Source organism: Rissa tridactyla, chromosome 11, assembly GCF_028500815.1.
Source record: "Rissa tridactyla isolate bRisTri1 chromosome 11, bRisTri1.patW.cur.20221130, whole genome shotgun sequence".
Taxonomy (NCBI): Eukaryota; Metazoa; Chordata; class Aves; order Charadriiformes; family Laridae; genus Rissa; species Rissa tridactyla.
Genome location: NC_071476.1, coordinates 8,557,188 through 8,577,420, shown reverse-complemented (window position 1 = coordinate 8,577,420; position 20,233 = coordinate 8,557,188). Strand labels below are relative to the sequence as shown.

General features: G+C 42.1%; 1 protein-coding gene across 4 annotated transcripts in view; it reads left to right on the top strand.

The window, feature by feature from the left end:
• Window positions 1-20,233, top strand: part of RAPGEF6 (Rap guanine nucleotide exchange factor 6) — a 132,120-nt gene that overhangs the window by 65,680 nt on the left and 46,207 nt on the right. For all 4 annotated transcript variants that reach the window (XM_054217220.1, XM_054217218.1, XM_054217219.1 and 1 more), the window contains exon 7: window positions 14,228-14,359. In XM_054217220.1, coding sequence (XP_054073195.1) covers window positions 14,228-14,359 — 132 coding nt within the window. The remainder of the gene's footprint in view (window positions 1-14,227; window positions 14,360-20,233) is intronic.

The following is a 20,233-nucleotide window of genomic DNA, read 5'->3' as shown; positions in this document are numbered from 1 at the left end:
GAAACGTTGGGGAGAGGGAGGTTTGGTTTTTTTCTTGAGTTTTTTTTTTTTTAATGGCTGATGAAAACCGATTAACTGGTTTTGCATTCCAATCCATAGCTAAAAGTTCTTTACCTTTAAAACCTCGAAAGAAAAAGCAGCCATAGCCCCCTTCTGCAAAACCCCCAAAGCCCCCCAACTCTGAAGAGAATCTGCATGGGATGAAACAGACTGAGGAGCTGAATTACGTCTTAGTTTGCTCCATTTTTGTTTTCACCTGAGCTTTGTACCACAAAACTGTTTCTATGACAGGTGTTTTATAATAATACAGATGATAGCAAAATAAGTGATGTCAGAATTTTCAATATTCAAGTCTATAACTTTTAACTTGAAAATGTGAAGTGTTTTATGATACTATTTTGGAACTAGAACCATTTCTTGCCAAAGAGCAGTGAACATCTGACTTTTCATTTGCTTTCTCAGTGATTAAATTCAAAATTTCTTAGTTTTATGTAGATATCTGTCCCAGATTTTTTTCCCAATTAGTTGCTTTAAAACTGATATAGGACAATGGTCTGAAAATGGGCTGTTGACTCAGTTATAATTGTAGCTGTTCTGAATGTGACAGTGTAATGATACATCTATTTAATCAGAGCAAAAATGAAGTCATATTTTGTGTGACTAATAGAAAGGTAAGCTTTGGTGAAGGTATGTAAAGGGGAATGTTTCTGAAGGTTAACCTTAGGCTAAGGAGGCCAGTCTGGTGGGCTGAAGGGGGGACCCACAGCAGAAGCTTCAGGAGCTCCGTCGCCTCCTGGAAGACACTCTGAATAAAAAGGGTTGTCTTCCCCGGTTTGCATCGCACACACCCCTTGCCTCCAGAAACTCTGGTGCTTTTGGCTTCTGAAAGTAAAAGGGACAGAGTAGCCATCTGTAGGGTCATCAATGCGATCTGTTTTCCTGCATAAAGAGCTGCTAGAGGGAGGATAAGCTGAGAGGGAGAAGTCAATAGTTTGAATTTCTGCAGTGCCCTGAAGACGAGCTGTACCAGCCGTTCCCCCCTTCCATGCAGGCTCTTGTAGAGGTCAACGGTATTTCTCAAGGTGATGCTGATACTTGGGAATGTGTCCAAAAGAGGTCACCATGGTGAGACGGTGGCGATGGTGGCTGTTCCCGTGTCCGCTGTGGCTGGAGGTACCAGTACAGGGGCAGAATCCCGCCTTGGAAGCACATTATGAGAAATGGTCCCTGCCCCGGGGACCATACGCTTTCCGGAATGATACACTGCGGAAGATGAGATAAATAGATGCAGGCAGCCTTCAGCAAACATGGTGAAGATGATAAGCAGTGAGGAGTGTGGAAAACAATGATCAAAGCAGCCCCAGCTGTCAAGCCACTGCCGCTCTGGAGGAAGATGAAGGAGGGTAGAGGACTTTGCATCGGTCTTGTGGAGATCTGCTGCCACAGACGCTGTGTTTGCGAGGACAAGAGGCATTCAGCTTAAACTAATCTAAATTCCTCTGCTACTAATGCAATATTTTACAGCAAAAAAATTAAATGTTTCCAATGTATCTCAGCAAGATTCTGGTTGTCTTTGTAATTCGGATCATAACTTTCCCAGTGTCTGTTAAATTGTCTGTAATGCACTTTGTGGTATGAGGCTCTTAAACGTAGATGCATTATGGAGTCGCTATGAAAGAGAGCTCTAAACTTAACGATTTAGATGTATATGGTTCTCCTGTAATAGAAATTTTATGCACATCCTAACAATTTCCCAAGCCTAGAATGCGTACGCAGTTATCCTGTTTGTGTAGCAGAAGGGTCTGATGGGGAAAACAGGGAGTGATTGGATAATGTATCTATAGAGGATATTTAAAAAGGGATGCTTTTTGAGATAATGTGCTTTTTATAGAAAATAAGGATTTTTGAATTAACATCTAAGCTCTTAAAATGTTTGTTCCTGAAGGAAAACAGTTTCATTTAAGATCCCAGGTGCACATTAAACTTGCCTTATGCCAGTAGACAGTAATTTATTTTCTCCAGGCTTCTGTGTTCTTCTCTTTCTGCTCTTTAGATAAAATCTGATAACGCTAAGCATAATAACAAGACACATTTGCTCTGTAAAAGTTTGTGTTTGGGTTAGAACAGAAGTATTGGAGTCGTTTTAGAGTCCCATTCCTATTTCTGCTGTCCTCTCACCAGGACATGATGCGAGTTTTAGTTGTCTGTAACTAAAATCAGTGTAATGCCGTCTTCTGATTCCAAGGGGCATTGGTTTGATCTCCAGGATCTTGAATCGAAACCTTCATGCAATTAAAGATTATTTTCGGCTCCTCAGAAGAAAAACAGACCTTGGATAGTGTGTCCTTGATTTGATTCGATGTCATCCTTGTCTTTGCTAATGCACTTACATGGAACATAGCCCTGGTAGTATGAATTTTAAATGCTTGCAGTGCCAATAGAGTAACTGATCCTTCGCTTTTGGTCAGTTTTGACAGTGTCTTTCGCTCCCTCTTGGCCTGCCTCTCCTTCCAGCCCAGCTTTCAGCCTTGTGGAGCACCCCGTCGTCTCTTGGAGCGGGACCCGCGGGTGCTCAGCACCCGGGTGTGCGAGTTTGTTGCAGACACAGGCAGCGGGCGATTGCCCTGCGAGCTCCTCCCTGCTGGCTCCTGGTGGTTCTTCCCTCCAACGAACTTTGGTTTTCATGGTTTAGCGCTCTCGTAGAGTTTCTGGAGTTTCGGCCAGCTCCTCAAGAGTGTTTATGGTCTCTCCTGTTCCATATTTTCTGATATTTTTCCCCTCCATCCCCTGCAACAGAAGGGTTCCCTTGTTTCTCCATCTTAATGGATTTGTAGGAGCGCAGCCTCCTGCTTACTTGATGCTCTGAGCCCCGAGTGCTTGGAGAGCGAGTGCTCGGTCTGATGAATGACTATTTTCTTTATACTTAGTTAGAAGTTTAGCTCTGTTTTTTATAGCAACTTGCAGGATACTTTCTCTAAAACATTTTAAATGTATCTTTTGTTTGATAGTTTATTAAGATAAAAATGGTTTAATATGAGCTGTGTGGCCATTTACTCTAGAAAGTTTGGATTTTCTTACGCTCCGAAATATAGTATGCTGAGGTTAAATGCAAGTATGCATGGTACTACTTTTCAACAGAAAAAGCCTTTTCCTAAAGTGTTGGTTTTATTGGAAATTGGCTCATAATGTGCAAATAAGCACCTATCTGTTAATTTATTTCCTCCTGGACTTTGTTTTAAAGCTGCTTTGTTACAGTTCTGCCAACGGCCGCAGCCTGGTTTGGGACCACCCTGTTTTGCTCTCGGAGCCGATTGTCACTTGGTGTCACTACAGTGAGGTGAGGTCGTAGCAGCCTGAGGATGTGTGAAGAGGGACTGTCATCTCTACGGTATTTTACCAATCAGTGTATATAAGAGTTTATAAATTATTCAGGGGAGATGAAACTGGCTGTAGACGTGGAGTTTCCCGTGCCCCGCTGTATTGCTCAGGATGGGAGCTCCCAAATACCAGGCTGCTGTCGCCCGCGTGGCTGCCCGAGTCCTAATGACTTGGGAAACTTCAGCTCCTCACAGAACTCAGACCATCACTAGGCGCTGCCACACTTCGTTTTCTACTGTAATTATTTAGACAAGGCTCTTTTTAGTCTTGTAATGTATCATTTTTTCATGGCGAGAACAAACAGTAAAATTTGAACTCTCGCACTGAAAATAAGTCTCTTTGAACATCCCTATTACATTTTCATAATGACAAAACACAATTCTTGACATTTAAAAAATGTTACGCTGTGAACAGACCAGAGAAGAGTTGATCTGTATTAATTGATGGTTGTAAAAAATGCAACTTATGTTTACATGTCGGATATTCCCGGTATTATGGAGCTCTCATCAATACCAGTGCATTTTGTCACAGGTGAATTTTCACAGCTGAAGTCCCTACTTCTCCAAAGCAGAGATATTTGCGTGTCAGGCGCTTAGCATTATCGTGAGTTAAGGCGTAGCAGTAATCTATAATTTAAACATATGAAAACCAAATTAAAATTGCATTACATGTGTGGTTTAAGACAACACCAGAATTTAGTTCAAAATTCTGTCCTCATGTCACCTTATTGTAACTAAGGAAACGTAATACTTCAGAGGATTTTATTTTCTACACGCTGTAGGAGCCATGAAGACCAAGAAGCTCTTGGCTGCCAGAAGCATAGAAGAGCCTCTAGGGATTTTTAATTCTTTTAGATGTTTGGTTTTTTTTTTTTTTGTGGTGGTGGGGTTTTTTGGTGTTTTTTTGGAAGCCTGGGGTTATTTTAGGAATGCTACAAAGATAGTTTTCAGGGCACTGCAAGGCTGTTGTGAATGGTGTCAACTTGGTCCTTATTTCTTTGAGATTCATGTCTGTGCTACTAATAATAACGAGAGTAAGTATGTGCTGTAGTTAAGGAATTGAAACAAGTTTTGAAATAAATATTGTCAGCAAGCCCATCTTTTGTATGTTTTAAAAAAGAAAATGATCTGAAGTTTGTATGGTTGGAGAGGCACCGTTTTCCTTTGCGTCATGTTCTTGAAGGATTTTACCTGAATCTGTTGGGAAAATATTTGATCCATCAGTTGGCTTTAAAAATAACAAAAAAGACCTCATTGCTGCTCTTTAAAAATCTGAAGAAATCTTCTTTTGTGCCACTGGTGGAACGTCTGTGGTCTTTAAGGAGGAAATGTTTTTGCTTGCGTTAAGTTGGTTGAGGACTGATGTCAGCATAGGTAATTCGCTGGGCTCATCTTACCCACTCTGCGGGTACCGAAGTAGCCGCTTTGTGTATCTCAGAGGAGCAACTTTCTCCTCTCCCATTAATGCAGCTCTAAGTGTATTTTAAACTTAGGCGTTTCTAAACAGGAGCAGAACTGTGGCTTGTATGTAAAAGGTGAACATAAACCAGAGGTAATTTATAGAAATCCTTGGGAAAAGGGGCTAATGAAAATTCTGCAAAATAACTTCAGAGAACTCCGGTTGGGTTTGGTCGTTCTTCATTATTTTACTGGCACAATATATGAGATGATGTGTAGTGATAGGATGAGGGATAATGGTTTTAAACTGAAAGAGGGGAGATTTCGATGAGATCTCAGGTAGAAATTCTTTGCTGTGAGGGTGGTGAGCCCCTGGCCCAGGTTGCCCAGAGAAGCTGTGGCTGCCCCATCCCTGGAGGTGGTCAAGGCCAGGTTGGACGGGGCTTGGAGCACCCTGGTGTGGTGGGAGGTGTCCCTGCCCAGGGCAGGGGGATGGCACTGGGTGGGCTTTAAGGTCCCTTCCAACCCAAACCATTCTAGGATTCTATGATTTACTTACTGATGCCAAGAAAAAAAAAATCTGAGTTTTTTGGTGGTTTTTTTTTTTTTCCTTAGATGGAATGAATGGGATGGATGAGAACAAAAAGTGGGCTACAGAAAGGTCTGCTTGGTGAGAGACTGACTGCATGTCAGTGGGAGTAAGCATCGCTGCTCTTGTTTCAGTAGGTTGTAGAAAGAAAAAAACAGAACTAATTAAAGAAATCAGTTATCTTGTGAAAATGAACAAACTGGTGATGGAATCGCAGGCACAGAGCAAACCCATTGAAACAGCTGGCAAATAAGATGCTAGAAGGCAGAGTTTGCTCAGGTTGGAGGCAAAGGGAAACAGCATTGACATAAAGCTAGAAGAGGGTCTGGCAGAGAAACCACTGAAGCCCCAGCGCTGAGCAGAAATCCGGAACGGTGCTGTTGTGCTGAGCTGAGATGCTGCGTCTTGACACTTGATACAGATCACAGAAATGCCAGGCTTGGGGAATTTTTTCTACATAGAGCCTTTTTAACATTGTAGACTCTCTGACCATAAAGTATTTAAAATAATTGGATATGGGTTGCAACAACAGGGATGGGAGAGACAGGAAGGGAGCCTGGAAGCAGAGCCAGCGCTGCCTGGGACGTGCTCCAAAGGGCTGGGACTGTGATGGGATGATGCGTTCGAGCCCTTGCCAGCTTCTGGAGTGAAGGTGTTCTTCAACGAGCTGTGCAGGAAACCCATCCCACCCTCCAGTTCCCCAGACAAAGCTTTTCCTCTGCGCTGGTGGGGTTTGGTTTGTAGGAAATCACAAAGCATATATGCGGGATTGCAAAGTCAAGAGGAAAGCTCCCGGCAGGGATCCCAGGGGGGATCCGAAGTCTGGAAGCGCAAACGGGAATTAAAAGAAAGAAATTTGGACAGAACTATTTCATTCTAATTTTAACTGCATGAAGGATTTCAAATTAAGGGCATCAAAGAGAAAAAGGCAGATGAAGGGAATGGAAGGATATAGTCACTGAAAAGGAGAGGGGGGAGCTGACAGAGGGTCCCCTTCAGCTCTTTGATCAAGTGGTCTTTTTAGTTTGGCAGTTTTGTTTAATTTTTAAAACTGAAGGCAAACACGCTCTTTTTTTAGCTGGCTGTTTGTAACAGTCTAGACTTTCTGTATCATCTGAGAAAGGGAAATTGCTACCCTTAAACCCCCTGGGTGCGATGGAGGCTGAGCAGGAGCGTTGCCTAAAGCTCAGAGGTGACCAGGTGTCATCACAGTTCACACTCCGAGGGTGCGTTAACGTGTTCAGCTTAAAAGAGTGAAAACCTTTTAATGGAAAACCTCAAGCAATAAACAAAATAACAAATATATGTGCCTTAAAATTGGGAGTGTTGGGTTTGGAGTTGGAGAGCTTTTTTTCGGGGTGGTGCGGGCAGTTGGCGTAGCAGAGCGCGGTGGCTTTACGGTGCCAGAGCGGACGGGGCTGCGCCGTGCTTGTCCTCGGGTGTTTCATGGAAATAAACCCCGTGTTGTTTCTGAATATTACGCTTGCTGGCAACATTTCAGGGAACTTCAGAAAAGCAAATAAGGTATAAGGTTACTGACAATCTGTAAAACCAAGGACAGAAAATTTGCTTACACAGACTGTAAAAGGACAGACTGTTCCCTCGGAGGCTGATGCTGCTTCTGCATCCAGACTAGATCGATTGGTTTTAAACATCCATACGAAGACCTGGGAAAACTCATGAAAAACTTTGCTATCAAAGAGTATCAAATAAAGAATGAGGCGAAACTTCTGCATCCTTATTGCCCATTTTCCCTCCATTAATTTGAATTTGTAATGGACACTATACACAGGGAGAATTATGTGGATTGTGCTTTTTTTAGTAATTGGGTTTCAGATGATGAGTCCTTTGGCCACTGCCCTCATTGCAGGATGTTTCTGGATATGTTTAATAAACCTGCCATTTAGTGCCGGTTGAAACACAATGGTGAAGCTTCTTTGACACATAGAAAAAAACCCATAATTCATAGGTCTTGTGTCTATCTGTCAAGATTGTTCTGCAAATTCATGTTGCCTGTACCTTTTCAGCCTGTGTTTTTTGGTTATCCAAACTGTGCCAGGAAACACTGATATTTTTATTTTCAAAACTTGTGGCAGAAAGGCACAGATGTGGCTTTTCCATAGGGGAAGGACACCGGCAAATCCAAAAGTTAGTCACATCGGAAATACAGCATGAAGTGCGTTGTCCCTGTGCCGGAAGAGTTTCTTCTGATCCCTTTCCCTGGAAAGAATGGGGAATATGAAGACAAAAGTCTCCCTTTAGCCCTCCTACGATGTAACTTCGCTTATGACTTCTGTGGCTGCCTTTCTCTCTATATAAACTCTGCAGTCACTTTTCTGTAGCCTTAATTTTTAGCAAAACCTTCCTAGGGAGCACATAAAGGAAAGTTGTCCTCAGGCTAACAGTCATTTTTAGCGTGCTTCTCAAAGGAGTGGATTGGTGGTCATCCCGTCAAAGAGCATGTAATTTGCTCTGTTGTACAAGGCATGTGTAATCTTAAAAATCTGTTATACCAAAATTAGATTTTAATTTAATTCCCAAGTATTCTGTGTGACTTCATTGTGGACAGTAAATGGTATTTACGTAGGAAGTAGATGTCACTGCAGACGCACTTTACTTGGGCCTGTAGAAATGGTCTGTTAGCTTGGGAGATATACCATGTATTGGAATTTATACTCCAATTAATTTCAAAATTACAGACATAAGACTTGGAGAAAGTTGGCAGATCGCTTCTTGTGTAGCATGTGTTGCCATAGGTATAGAGAAAAATATACTGCAAAGCTAAATTAAGTATTAATTTAGAAAACGAGTGTTAGTTGGGAAATCTCAGTTCAGACACACGTGTCCCAGTAATATGGCAGTTCTTGGGGTCTTGCCTGCAGCTTTGGTTATCAGACACCTCAAACTGGATGTCTTGAAAATTAGATACTTTGAGATGAGACCAAGAGAGATGTGGTTCAATCTACTGCACTGGATAGCTTGAAAATTATGTGTCGAGGTTCAGTGTAGTTGTAATTGTTGCAGTGTTTTGTGGCTATGGAGGAAAAGTACGGCCCCCGTTGTAAATTTGGGGTGGTTTTGCTGGTGAAAATGTAGTGAAGTAATAAAACTGAAGAATGTTACCTTCCTGTTATCTAAGAGGAAATGAGCTGGATGTCAGCTGGTTGGTTCACTTCCGATACTCATCGGAGGCAGAAAAAGCTGAATAACCCATGAGATTTTGGTCATTGTGCAACAGCGTCAGTTGACAGTGTTGGCACCAACGTGGTCCTTTTTGGAAGGGGACCCTAGATGAGACTGTCTAGCACCCTGTTCAGTCTTGCAGCTTGGAAGCTTCCAGTGATGGAGACTCTACTGTGTCCCTGGTGAGGTTGTTCCAGTGGTTGAATGTTCTCACGGTAAAAAAAGACATTCTTTCTTATATTAAGATGAAACCTCTCCTGGTGAAACTTGTACCCATTGCCTCTTGTCTTCTCCATGTGGCTCCTTGTGAAGAAGGAGCCTCCATCCTCTTTGTAGCTGTCCTTTAAGTACTGGAATACTGTGATGAGGTCCCCTTGAGCCTTCTCTTCTCCAGGGAGAAGAGACCTAATGAGTCAGTCTTTCCTCATGGGACAGGTTCTCCAGCCCTTTGATCATCTTCATGGCCCTGCTTTGGACCCTCTCCAGTCTGTCCATCTTCTTTTTGAATTGTAGGGACCAAAATTGGACACAGGACTCCAGATGTCCATAGCGTCTTGTTGCTACCTTTTTATGTCATGTTGCTTTGTCCAGCTGTTCAGAGCAGCAGTGCTGCTCCGGCTCTTCCTCTCCGTTCAGACCTATAAATCAGTCTCTCAATGCACTTTGTCTTCTACAAGATGTGCAAGGCTTGAGCGTTCTTTCTGTCCGGATAGGACAAAAAGCACTTACATATACTGTTCTTCATGGTTTAGGTGTTTGGGGTTTTTTATGTGATAGTTTCTGCATTGTATTGTGTAACAGGAAAAAGGACAGGTTTGGGGCTTGTAGGCATTTTGGGGTTTCTCTGGTTGAGTTGTGTCTTTGGAGTTTTTGGGGTTTCTCAGGCTCAGCAGCAGGAGTGCTGCTGCCCCTTGCTTTGGTGCTGGGTGGGTGCACCCATGAAATCGATAGCAAAAGCCAAGCTGCTGGTGGACCTCATGAAGTCATCACCTCGGGGATGTTTTCAAGGTTGCTGTGGGTAGAGTTTAGTATTTTGTGCATGCCCTTTTTGTTAACTTACTCAGAACCGGCTTTTATGCTCTCACGTTCTCTCCCCTTCCCTCTCCCCAGCGTTGTGGCTTTGTGAACCGTCCTGGGCTGCGTCCCAGCGAGGGACGGCCTGGGCCCTGTGTGCCACCTTCAGAAATCTCACATGGGTTTAACAAAAAGCAGTCCAGGCTGCTGCTGTTTCTGTGTTTGTGTGGCAAGATAGACTGACACTACCATTAGGATGAGCACCTGAAGGATTTTGTGTTTTTTCTTTCCTTTTTTCCTATTGCAATTTGCAATATCTCTTTAAAAACTCCCTTGTTGATTCAGGTTGTCTCGGTGTAATCACCGACTGTGTTTTCCCGACTCTGTGGGAGGGCAGAGCTGTAGGTGGCTGTGCAGACCATAACTTCTATTTTCTTAACTTCCTTTCACTTCCAGCTCTGAACCGCAGTATGGCATTTCAGCGGGGGGTTTGGTGCTAATATCGCTTTGTTGGGAAAGGTCAGTCACAAGGATGTGCTGGCACCGACGCAGGGACTGGCTGTGCCAGCATCTCGGACGCACTTGTGTTCCAATTCCAGATTATCCCTTCTTGTGAAAAAATGTAATTGTTATGGTTTCAAGTGGCAAGCAAGTAGTCTGTTTCTGTACTGAGTATTTATTAGAATTTCAGGGATGTTTGGGGGTTTCCTGTCTGTGGCTGCTGGGGCACACAGCTGGCCAGAAGATAATGCAGGTGTATATGTCCGCGCCGGAAAGCCTCTAACGTGGACACAGATGAACGTGGCTATTTTGAACTTCTTTCCCTAACACGTAATTTTTCAAGGTATTGATGTGATTCTAATAACAATTTCTAAGTTTCTCCCACAAAAAAAAATCAGTCAAATAATAAGTGGAGACTATTCACCAATAGTTAAGACCATGTTATAGCACTTTCAGCAACTTCACAGCCACATCCAGCAAGTCCTTCCCGTGTCCGCTGTCGTGTTGTTCCAGAAACACCCGATCCATGTAGTGCTGCTTAGTGAGCTCGGAAAGAAAGAACAATCAGTTTGGGTAATAAAAACGACATACAAAAGACAGAAGCTGTGATTTATTTTGGGAGATTGAGTAGAGTGGCAAGCAGCACTTTAAAGGTCACTTGTCTCAAATAAACCTTATCTCTCTCTCAAATTTAAAGAGCTATTGCAGCTTTTCCTTGCATCTAACCTGCATTAAACGTCTTTTACAAGAACATATTGCGGAGTCCAACAGGAGCGTCGTACATGAGCGTCTATACATCGCTTTATAGGCGATGGAAGTGAATGGGAGTGCTGGCAGGGGGAATGAAGATCCGTGATTAATGAGTTGATAAGAAACACTCCTTTGGGAAGGCGGCTGGTGTTCTGAGTTTATCCTCAATGTGTGTTTGGGAAAATGACACACAAAGTACATATAACTTTTTTTTTTATTTTGAGAGCCATGTCTTGTTCCGGCAGTGCTTCTCAACCTGCCTGTATAGAACAGCCTTCATCACGAGAATTTCAAAATTTAAACTAAATTAGGAAAGAAAAACTGTATGTGCCTGTGTATCTGTGTGTGTGTCACTGTCTTTGGTCCAGAACAGGCTTCAGTAGCACTGATTTTTGATAGAAAGGAGTCGTCTGCCCTTGTTCTCCTGGGAAATCCTGCAGAATCGGTTCTGATCTTGGTTCTGCTCATCTGTTTTGAAAGTTTGAAAATCATTACGAATCTGGATAGTGGGGAGCTCAAATTAGATTTCCTTGTGTCTGCATTAGCACAGTCAGCGTGGGACTTGCTCACGGCTGGAAAATAATGTGATTAAAGCTGAGCTGGGAGCCGGGTGTTGGAACGGGGAGGTTATAAAGATGGGGACAGGCTGAGCAGTTGGCAGCAAAACTATGGTCTTATGCTGGGGGTAATGAATCTATATAGGTTGATTTGTTCTGTAATTTACTAAAACTCCTGATTTTTTTTGGTTACACTGACCTCCAGAGTACCAGTGCCTGCCTAGCAATTTGTTAGCAAGTTCTGGGTTGCTCTGGATGTTGTCCTCCCTGGAAACGATGCCCTGACCTTGCTTGGAGGTGCCTCTCTCTTCCCGTGGCCAGTAGCACTGCGGCGAGTTTGCAGAGGAGCTGGCTGATGTGTGACTCCAGGAGGTGCAGTGTCACCCTGCGGCACCGTCTGTAATGGAGGCAGCAGATGGGGACAGCCGGGGGATGGCCTCCATCGGCACCGCTGGAATATCAGTGGCTTAAGTAGTGTCCAGATCTGTTGGCGGTTTTCTGCCTGGCGCTTTTCTGTACGCGGTACAAAACCATGTACCGTAGAAGGTGTTCAGCCTGGAGAAGAGAAGGCTCCAGGGAGACCTTGGAGCCCCTTCCAGTCCCTCAAGGGGCTCCAGGAAAGCTGGGGAGGGACTCTGGAGCAGGGAGGGGAGCCATAGGACGAGGGGGAACTGTTTTACACTGAAAGAGGGAAGACTTAGACTAGATACAAGGAAGAAATTTTTCACTCTGAGGGTGGTGAGCCCCTGGCCCAGGTTGCCCAGAGAAGCTGTGGCTGCCCCATCCCTGGAGGTGTTCAAGGCCAGGTTGGACGGGGCTTGAAGCAACCTGGTGTGGTGGGAGGTGTCCCTGCCCAGGGCAGGGGGTGGCACTGGGTGGGCTTTAAGGTCCCTTCCAACCCAAACCATCCTATGATTGCTCCAGACCAGAACTAAACCTCAGCTTTCTGCTTCACCCCTGTAGTTCTAGTTGGTGTCGTTGAAGAGGTCACACCGGGGTGTGCGTCGGCTCGTGCCGCAGCTGCTGACAGATCGCCAGCTGCCTCTTGGCCACGGGATTGAGTTTTGTCAGATCAGTGGTTTGACCTTTCTGCTGTTCTCAAATCCTGAAAATAGATTTTTTTTTTTTTTTTCCCCAGCCTCTAAAACTTTTTTTTGGTGGCTAAACATAGGCTTCAAAGTGTTGTGTTTCCTTTGTATTTGGATCAAGTTCGCTATTTTATACCAGCTGCTTGGATGGGTTTTTTTTATGGCAGTTTGTGGAAGTTTAGCAATCTCCCAGTTTTCAGACTTTCTCCTTTTCCAAATACATGTGCACATAGATGTTAATTTACAGGTTGGATATTTTATACTTTCTTTTTTGTAAGTAAAATACATACACAACTAGAATAATATAAGTATTAGGATAGTGAAAAATAGTTTTGTAGTCTTTTAGTTCACAGAGCGACTTTGCAGGGAAGGATCTGTGCTGGTTTTTAGAGCCCAGAGGATGCTCAGGTTTGCGCTTGGCAAGGACAATGTCATTGGCAGGTAGAGATGGCACAACATCCCCCGTGTTCTGCATAACCATTTTGATAATCAAAATTATGGTACATGTGTCAGAGGCGCTCTCAACCTTTTTTTTTCTGGGGGTGAGGAAGGTTTGGGGAGACCAACAGTGCTGCCTTTGATTTCAGAAAATGTGTGAAACAAGTGTTTGGTCAAGTGCTTCTCCTCTTTGCTCTTCCAAAAATCCACAGAAACATGTGATTCCAAATGAAAACCTGCTTTCCATTTCTTAGCAGTTTCCTCAGTATTTATAAAGTTGATATCGGATCATCAACATTTGTACAATATTATCTTTTAACTCCTAGAACTGAATATCTAGTGGCTGACATGACTGCGTGGAATTTTATTTTACAGAAGAAACCATTTCTATCATGGTACTTGGTGCTGTCAGAGGAGTTTTGGACTTTTCTCTGCATCAGAACATCTTTTTTAAAGGAATAGTATATAAATTTTTTCATGTATAAATGGTAGAAGTATATATGTTTTACCATTTTATCATAGAATCTATGATTCTGTGGTTCACTGATACAATATTCTTTCTATATAGTTGAGTGTAAATTTAAAAATAATAGAAACGAAAATAAATGAGGATCTGAATTAGACTGGTTATTTGATAGTATTCCATGTGGCTCTGATTCCAAAAAAGCCTGCTGCTGATTTTTACGTTTTTCAGTAGAAAGAACATGTTTGCGGTCTTCAATCATGCACTAAAATTTATATATCTTATCTACGTGTGTTCATTTACAGATAGATATATAAAATAGAAGTGCCGTTGTACATACATGTACCAAAAATTCTTAATATTCTTTCTGTGTACTCATTTTCTTAAAGAAAATTCAAAGCATCTTATGAACCAAAACTTTTGCTTAGATTACATTACTTTTTCTCCTATATCGATGTTTTCTAAAGGTTACTCTTGAACTAAGGCATGAATTGAATTTATAAACAGGAATCCTGCTCCATAGTGGATTGCAGCATGAGCTAATGTTGAAGACTCTGGGATATTTGGCCGGCGTCATCTATTTGTCACTTTATGCATTCTTAGTCCTGCTGATGTATATCCGGTAGCTGTAAAGAGGGTAGACCTTTGTTTTATTGAAAGGTGCATCATTTTCTCTTTGTTGTATAAAATCTGGATGTGATTGGCCAACCTTAGTCTAAATTATCTTTTTCTCCAAATGTCTGTCAAGTTGCAGGTGGATATTCGAATGCATAACAAAAGTTTTATGAATAACTTTGTCTTCAAATCAGACTTACACATCTTTTTTCCTTTCTTTTTCCTGCCTTTCCCCAAATCTGTTTTATTTACAGCTTCCAGCTGATCTTACCAAGATGCATCTCACCGACAATCCTCATCCTCAGGTGACTCATGTCCCCTCCAGCCAGTCGGGATGTAGCATTGCCAGCGACTCGGGGAGCAGCAGCCTGTCTGACATTTATCAGGTAAAACTGCATTTGTTTCTTATTTTTCCTTGGTGTTAAACATTCCATAAAAAAAAACAGTGGCCCTTTATCCAAGACTTGCCCTCTTGACGCTTCCGCGTATCCCTGCGTTGCTCGTGTGACTTGCCACCTCCACAGCCACGCAGAAGTCAGACAGACTTGTTGCTTTTAAAAGTCGCATTTGGTGAGTTATGGCATCATTTTCCTTCTTTCTGAAATGGAACAAATTTCATGAAGTCATTCTGGTGTTTCACATACCTTCCTTGATTATTTGTATTTATTGCTAATAACAGATGTTCTGTTCTGCAAACAAAAGCTTGGTAATAAACGCCCTCTCTGCACCAGTTGACTGTAGAAATTGTGGTGTCGCTTGCTGGGAACAGAAGTTGAGTGAAATCCAGAGATGGCTTTCGTTTGTTTACACATAATACACTTAATAAGTTCCCTGTCTCCTGTCAAATTGCAGAGCTAGTTTCATAGATTTTTTTCATTCTGGATGATGAGGATGCTCATCTTGGGTTTGCCTTGATGAGGAATTGCACAGCTTTTCCACTTTTAAGTTGAAATCTAACTACAGGCCTGAGTATATAGCAACTATTGAGCACGACGCAGGTGTAAGTTAATTTTAGACACTGATTCCCTTGGTACTGTCTGGGTACTGTTTCTATACACTAAACAGAGATTGGTGATGTATCTTATTTACAGGAAAGTATTGCTAGGTAACTTTAAAAATAAAGCATTAAAAGCTTTTAGAATGTTATCCTTCTAGAACATTAAGTGTCTTTATGCATTTTTGTCCTATTTAATCTATTACCTTACTACTACTTTAGATTTGCTTGCTGCCAGCTAGGTCAGGAGCAGCTCGCATCCCGCAGAGTCCTTTCAAAATGAATTCTCTGATTTCTGAGAGGCAGTGCTGGAAGATTTTGTTCCATATCTTTTTCCGTATTTTTTTATTTTATTTTTATTTTTTAAATTTTCGGAGTCAACAGGATTGATTTTCATTAGTCAGAGTCACCAGAACTAGTCTGTGTATTGTACCTTGACATCTCCTATATTAGGATGCTGATGGACAGTTTTCCTGAGCATCGTCTGCCTCTCTGTCTACCTGAGTAGCTGGGAGAGGTTGCTCTAAGTGAAAAGCACTTAGAGGATATTATTGATAAAGAAAATAGAATTCCAGTAACGAGTGAATACTCTGTCGTGTGTGGTTAATTGCATTTGAAATGCCTTATGTCTACTCTTCAGAAAATGCCAAAAGAACATAATTGTTAAACAAATAAGAATTATATAAATAAAAGAAGTAATGGAGTGGCACGTTTATATGCACGGTAGCAAATAAGCATTGGTGAAATGTGTTTTTGTACCCTAAGGAATTATCAATTTAGTAATGTGAAAATTACTGCAGATTTGCTATTAATTTTGAGGAGTGAGCACCTTTCAGGTAGGAACCTCCTTTTCGGTGACACGAGCCTGGTTTTGCATCCTGCAGGGAAGAGGGACGCTGTACGTTTTGCTGGGAATTTGCAGGCAGGCGGGGGGTGGCCAAGGCAGGTTCCTCCTGTTCCACTCCTGTGAGATCTTCAAAGGTAACACTAGAGCAATGGGTGGTCATAGCTACGGCATCATTGATCCTGCAAGATAGCAGTGGAGAGTCCAGCATGTGGGTGAAGATGAGATGTGCAACAGGCATGTTGTGAGGGGGAGGAAAAAGCCCACCCCAACAACCCACTGTTTTTTTTTTTTTCCCCTTCTTATTTTTTTTAGTGAATTTTTTGTATCTTGTTCTCATAGGCATAATGTGCAAATAGTAACCTGCCAAAAGCTGCTGGGTATTTTATGGACTTCATTGCAGTAGCTGTAACAGTTTTGGAGAAGTCTCTTACTGTTTGTCACCCAGTTCCCCGTGCATGGATAGATGGTGTGTGATAATGGCACGGAACAGCATTTAACGTAGCGTTATATTGCAGGGACACATCAATATAGACAGATTTTGAAACCAGAAAGAAGAAGAAAAGTGTTTCCCCCAATATTCATCATGTTATTATGAAGGCAGAGAATCTCTTTGACACGCAGTAAACCTACATTTTGAGTATAATGTATTGGCTCGGTAGCTGAAAGCGTTTTTGGTACATTAAAATAAAGCTTTTCATAAACTGCTTGGAAAATGATGCTTTGCTTTTTGCAGTCAGCTTCATATCTATTACATGCCAAACTCTCTAGGAGTATCATTAATGTCAGCAGAGGAAGAGCATTTTTGAATAATTTTGATTAATGTAGCCTTGAAATGACCTTTTGAATTAATGGTATCTTAACATTAATTTTTACAGTAAGTAGTGCAAATGTAATTCCAGAATCCTATGGTCAGAACAGGAGAACCAAAGAATGAAACAATTTTTTATTAAGATTTGGAAAGGGTTTCTGTTCATGTGTGTACACTGTGCTCATCGATCGTGTTGAAAGGAGTTTCCCGTGTTCCAGCCGCCTCTCGGGGCAGGATGTTGAACGGGAAAAGCTGAATATAAAGCCTGAGGTGAGATCAGCAGAAACGGAGCCCTGGCTGGGAGCGCTGCTGGCGACACGTCGTATTCAGCCCTCACTTGGTTGCAGAAACTTAGTGAAAATAAATTTATGAAGATATTTTTCTCTCTTCTCCTGTACTGTTACTGCTCCCTGTTGGACCTTTCAGTCTTTATGTGGTAAAACGTCTAAATGGATGTATTGCAAAGTCCGGCTTGCTTGGAATATTGCAGAGCAATTGCTTTTCTGGTGGGCTGTCAACATTTTTTTTTTTTAAATATAGAAAAAAAGTGAGTTATTCCCTACAATTTTTAAAACAACTTCTTTAATTTGCTTGAAGCGGATTTTTTAAATGATTTTGTAAATTTTTTCATTCAGCCCATTTCTGACGGGATGCTTAATTTCAGAACTATGGTGTTTAGCTAGTGGTAGGGGAAGCTGGGTGGTTTTGCGTGCGGAAGTTGAAATGAGGGATTAAACTTCTGCAGACAGCTGCTTGGCCTGTAATAGGTATCCTCTGGGAAAAATAACAGGTATTACAGAAGGAAAACATCTTTCTCTGTGCTTCTGTCGGATGGGCTTTAAGTTGGGCAGGGTAGCACAGGTGACACAGGTCGCATCTCTGGATGGATGGAGGTGGGTAGGATCTCACTTCTGCTATAATGAATTAATTGCTTGTATCAATATCAATAGCTGTTCCTTAATGACCAACCAATTGGTGTCTGTTTTTTACTTACCTGCTTAGTTCTGTCAGTAGTGTGCCTTAAGTTTCTCTCTTTCTCTCTCTCTTTTTTTTTTTCCTTTTTTTTTTTTTTGTTAAATCTTTCATTTGTCACTCTGTCAGTACATACGATTTGTGGGCAGCAAGATTACTGCCCAGCGATAATTCCAATTATGGTTAAGGTTTTGATATTAAAATGGATTATCTATAAAATATGCATTGAGGGTTATTCTGTCAATTCTGAAAAAAGGCTTGGCTGTTTCTCCCCTGACAGAAATGACATGAGGGAAGGGGAAAAAAAACCCTTGCTTTTAATAGCCAGTCGCATCAGGAATGACGAGCACTACAATACATTATCATATGAAATTGTTATGGCACAGGAAATCTTCTATGGAAGCGTATTTAATACTTTTTTTTTTCCTGTCAGTGTGTGTTTCTGACACCCAATTTAGTGTGATAGGTATCATTATCACCAAAACATTGCAAGGACCAGTTCTTACATCTTCGGCTTCCAAACCGTAGGCCAGTACAGGACATCTCCGTGATCAGTATTTGGCAAACATGGCTGAAACACGTTAATTGGCAAAATTTGCAGTGCTATATATAGAGTAATAATAGTATGATTTTTAAAATAGCAAACACATGTTTTGACTGGTGTTAACTTTCCAGCTGATCTACGTGTCACTCACCATTGGAGTCTGTCCCTGTTGCCTTCTCAGGAGATGTTCTTGCCCTGCAGACCCAATCCTGAAAATCCATATTTGTCAAAGGTTTGAGGGTTGCAGCTTCTGGTTTCATTTTATATATTAGTAGTTCATAAATGTTTCCGTGAGGAATGATTTTGATGTTTGATAATGGAAGCAGCTGGGGCATCGCGCTTGGGAAGAGCAGCTACTTCTGCAGACAGCTTTATGAGCAAAATCCTTCCTCTTCCTCCCAGCGCTGCCTGACCTGCCAACCCTTTGTCACCCAGCTGCACGTAATCTTTTGAAGACCATCTCTTATTTCAAGGCTTGATCAAATTATAACTTATTTATCAAGGAAAGAGAAGATTTGTTTGTTGTCCTATCTGGATCTACAATGAAAATTTTAAAGCGTCACTTTTCCGTAGAACCTATAGCCTCACTTTTGTTCTCTTAAATTGAGGTTATCAAAGGGGGTATCAGTACCGTAGTCTGTCTTACTGTGCCTGGAAAAGTTGATATCAGTTGTGGCTATTTAGATGAAGAAATGCTAGGAAAGTCCTTGAATAAAATGCTCTACTGATCATGTGCTGCTGAGACTCTCCAAGCACAATTTGCACTTGGGCTTAATTCCAAAATTGTTAATGTGAGCTACATGAGCCAGTAAAGTGACGTAATATAAAACAGATTTAACCCTATATGTATTGTTATCCTACTCTGAAAGAAATACTTATGTTAAATCATTTAGACCTTATTTATTAGGGTTGCTGGCTAATTATTAAAATGAGGACAAGCTCAAAGGTCCAAGGTTGTATCTGAACTCCAGTATTTTTCTGTCTAGCGCAAAAAGGAGATAAATGCTGCTCAGCTGTCAAAGTGCTGGGTTTGCGTTAGCCAAGCAACGCGGAGCGAGTAGGAAGATGGAGGCAGTGCAGTCTGCTGTGATTAAATCACTTAAAATCAGGGGTGTTTTTTCTGAGGCGAAGAAGGCGGGAGACCAGCATGGCTGGGTGAGGACCTCCTGATCAAACTAAAGTGCAAGAAGGAAATGCATACAGTGGGACCAAGGATGTGTATCCTGGGAGGAATATAGGGATGTGTAGGGTTGGGATCGGGAAAGGTAAGGCACAGTTGGAGCAGGATTTGTCAATGGATGTGAAGAACAACAAGAAGGGCTTCTACAGTACATTGGTCAGAAAAAGAAGATTGAAGAAAATGTACTTCCCTCCCTTCCACAAATAAGAGAGGAGAACTAGTGACATGGAGAAGGCTGAGGTACTCAGCAATTTTGTTGCCTCAGTTTTCGGTGGTAGTCCCACTTCTCACATCTCTCAAGTCCCTGAACCTCAAGGCGGGGACTGGGGGAATGAAGTCCTTCCCATGGTGAGAGAAGATGGGGTTTGAGACCACCTGAGGAACCTGAACATACACAAGTCCATGGGACCCAACAAGGTGCACCCCAGGGTCCCAAGGGAGCTGCTGATGGAATTGCTGAGGGACTCTCCATCTCTTTTGAAAAGTCGTGGCAGTCAGGTGAAGTCCCCAGTGACTGGAGAAAAGGGAATAACGCTCCGGGGAGACCTTTCAGTACTTTAAGGGGGCTTATAAGACAGACTTTTTACCAGGGCCTGTAGTGACAGGGCAAGGGCAACCATTTTAAACTGAAAAAGTGTAGGTTTAGCTTGGATATATATATGTTTTTTATGATGAGGATGCTGAGACACTGGAACAGGTTGCCCAGAGTTCTGGCTGCCCCATCACTGGAAGTGTTCAAAGGCAGGTTGGACAAGACCCATCCTTTGCTTTGAAGGTTTTGTGAACGTGCCAAGTGTTTGATGCGTTAGTTTGTCAGCGGTGTTTTTGTAAAATCTTAAGGTTTTCTTTTAAAGTGAATATTGTAAATGTGTTCATTTAAAAAGAAACTCAGTTTTCTGGAAGTCTTTATATGAT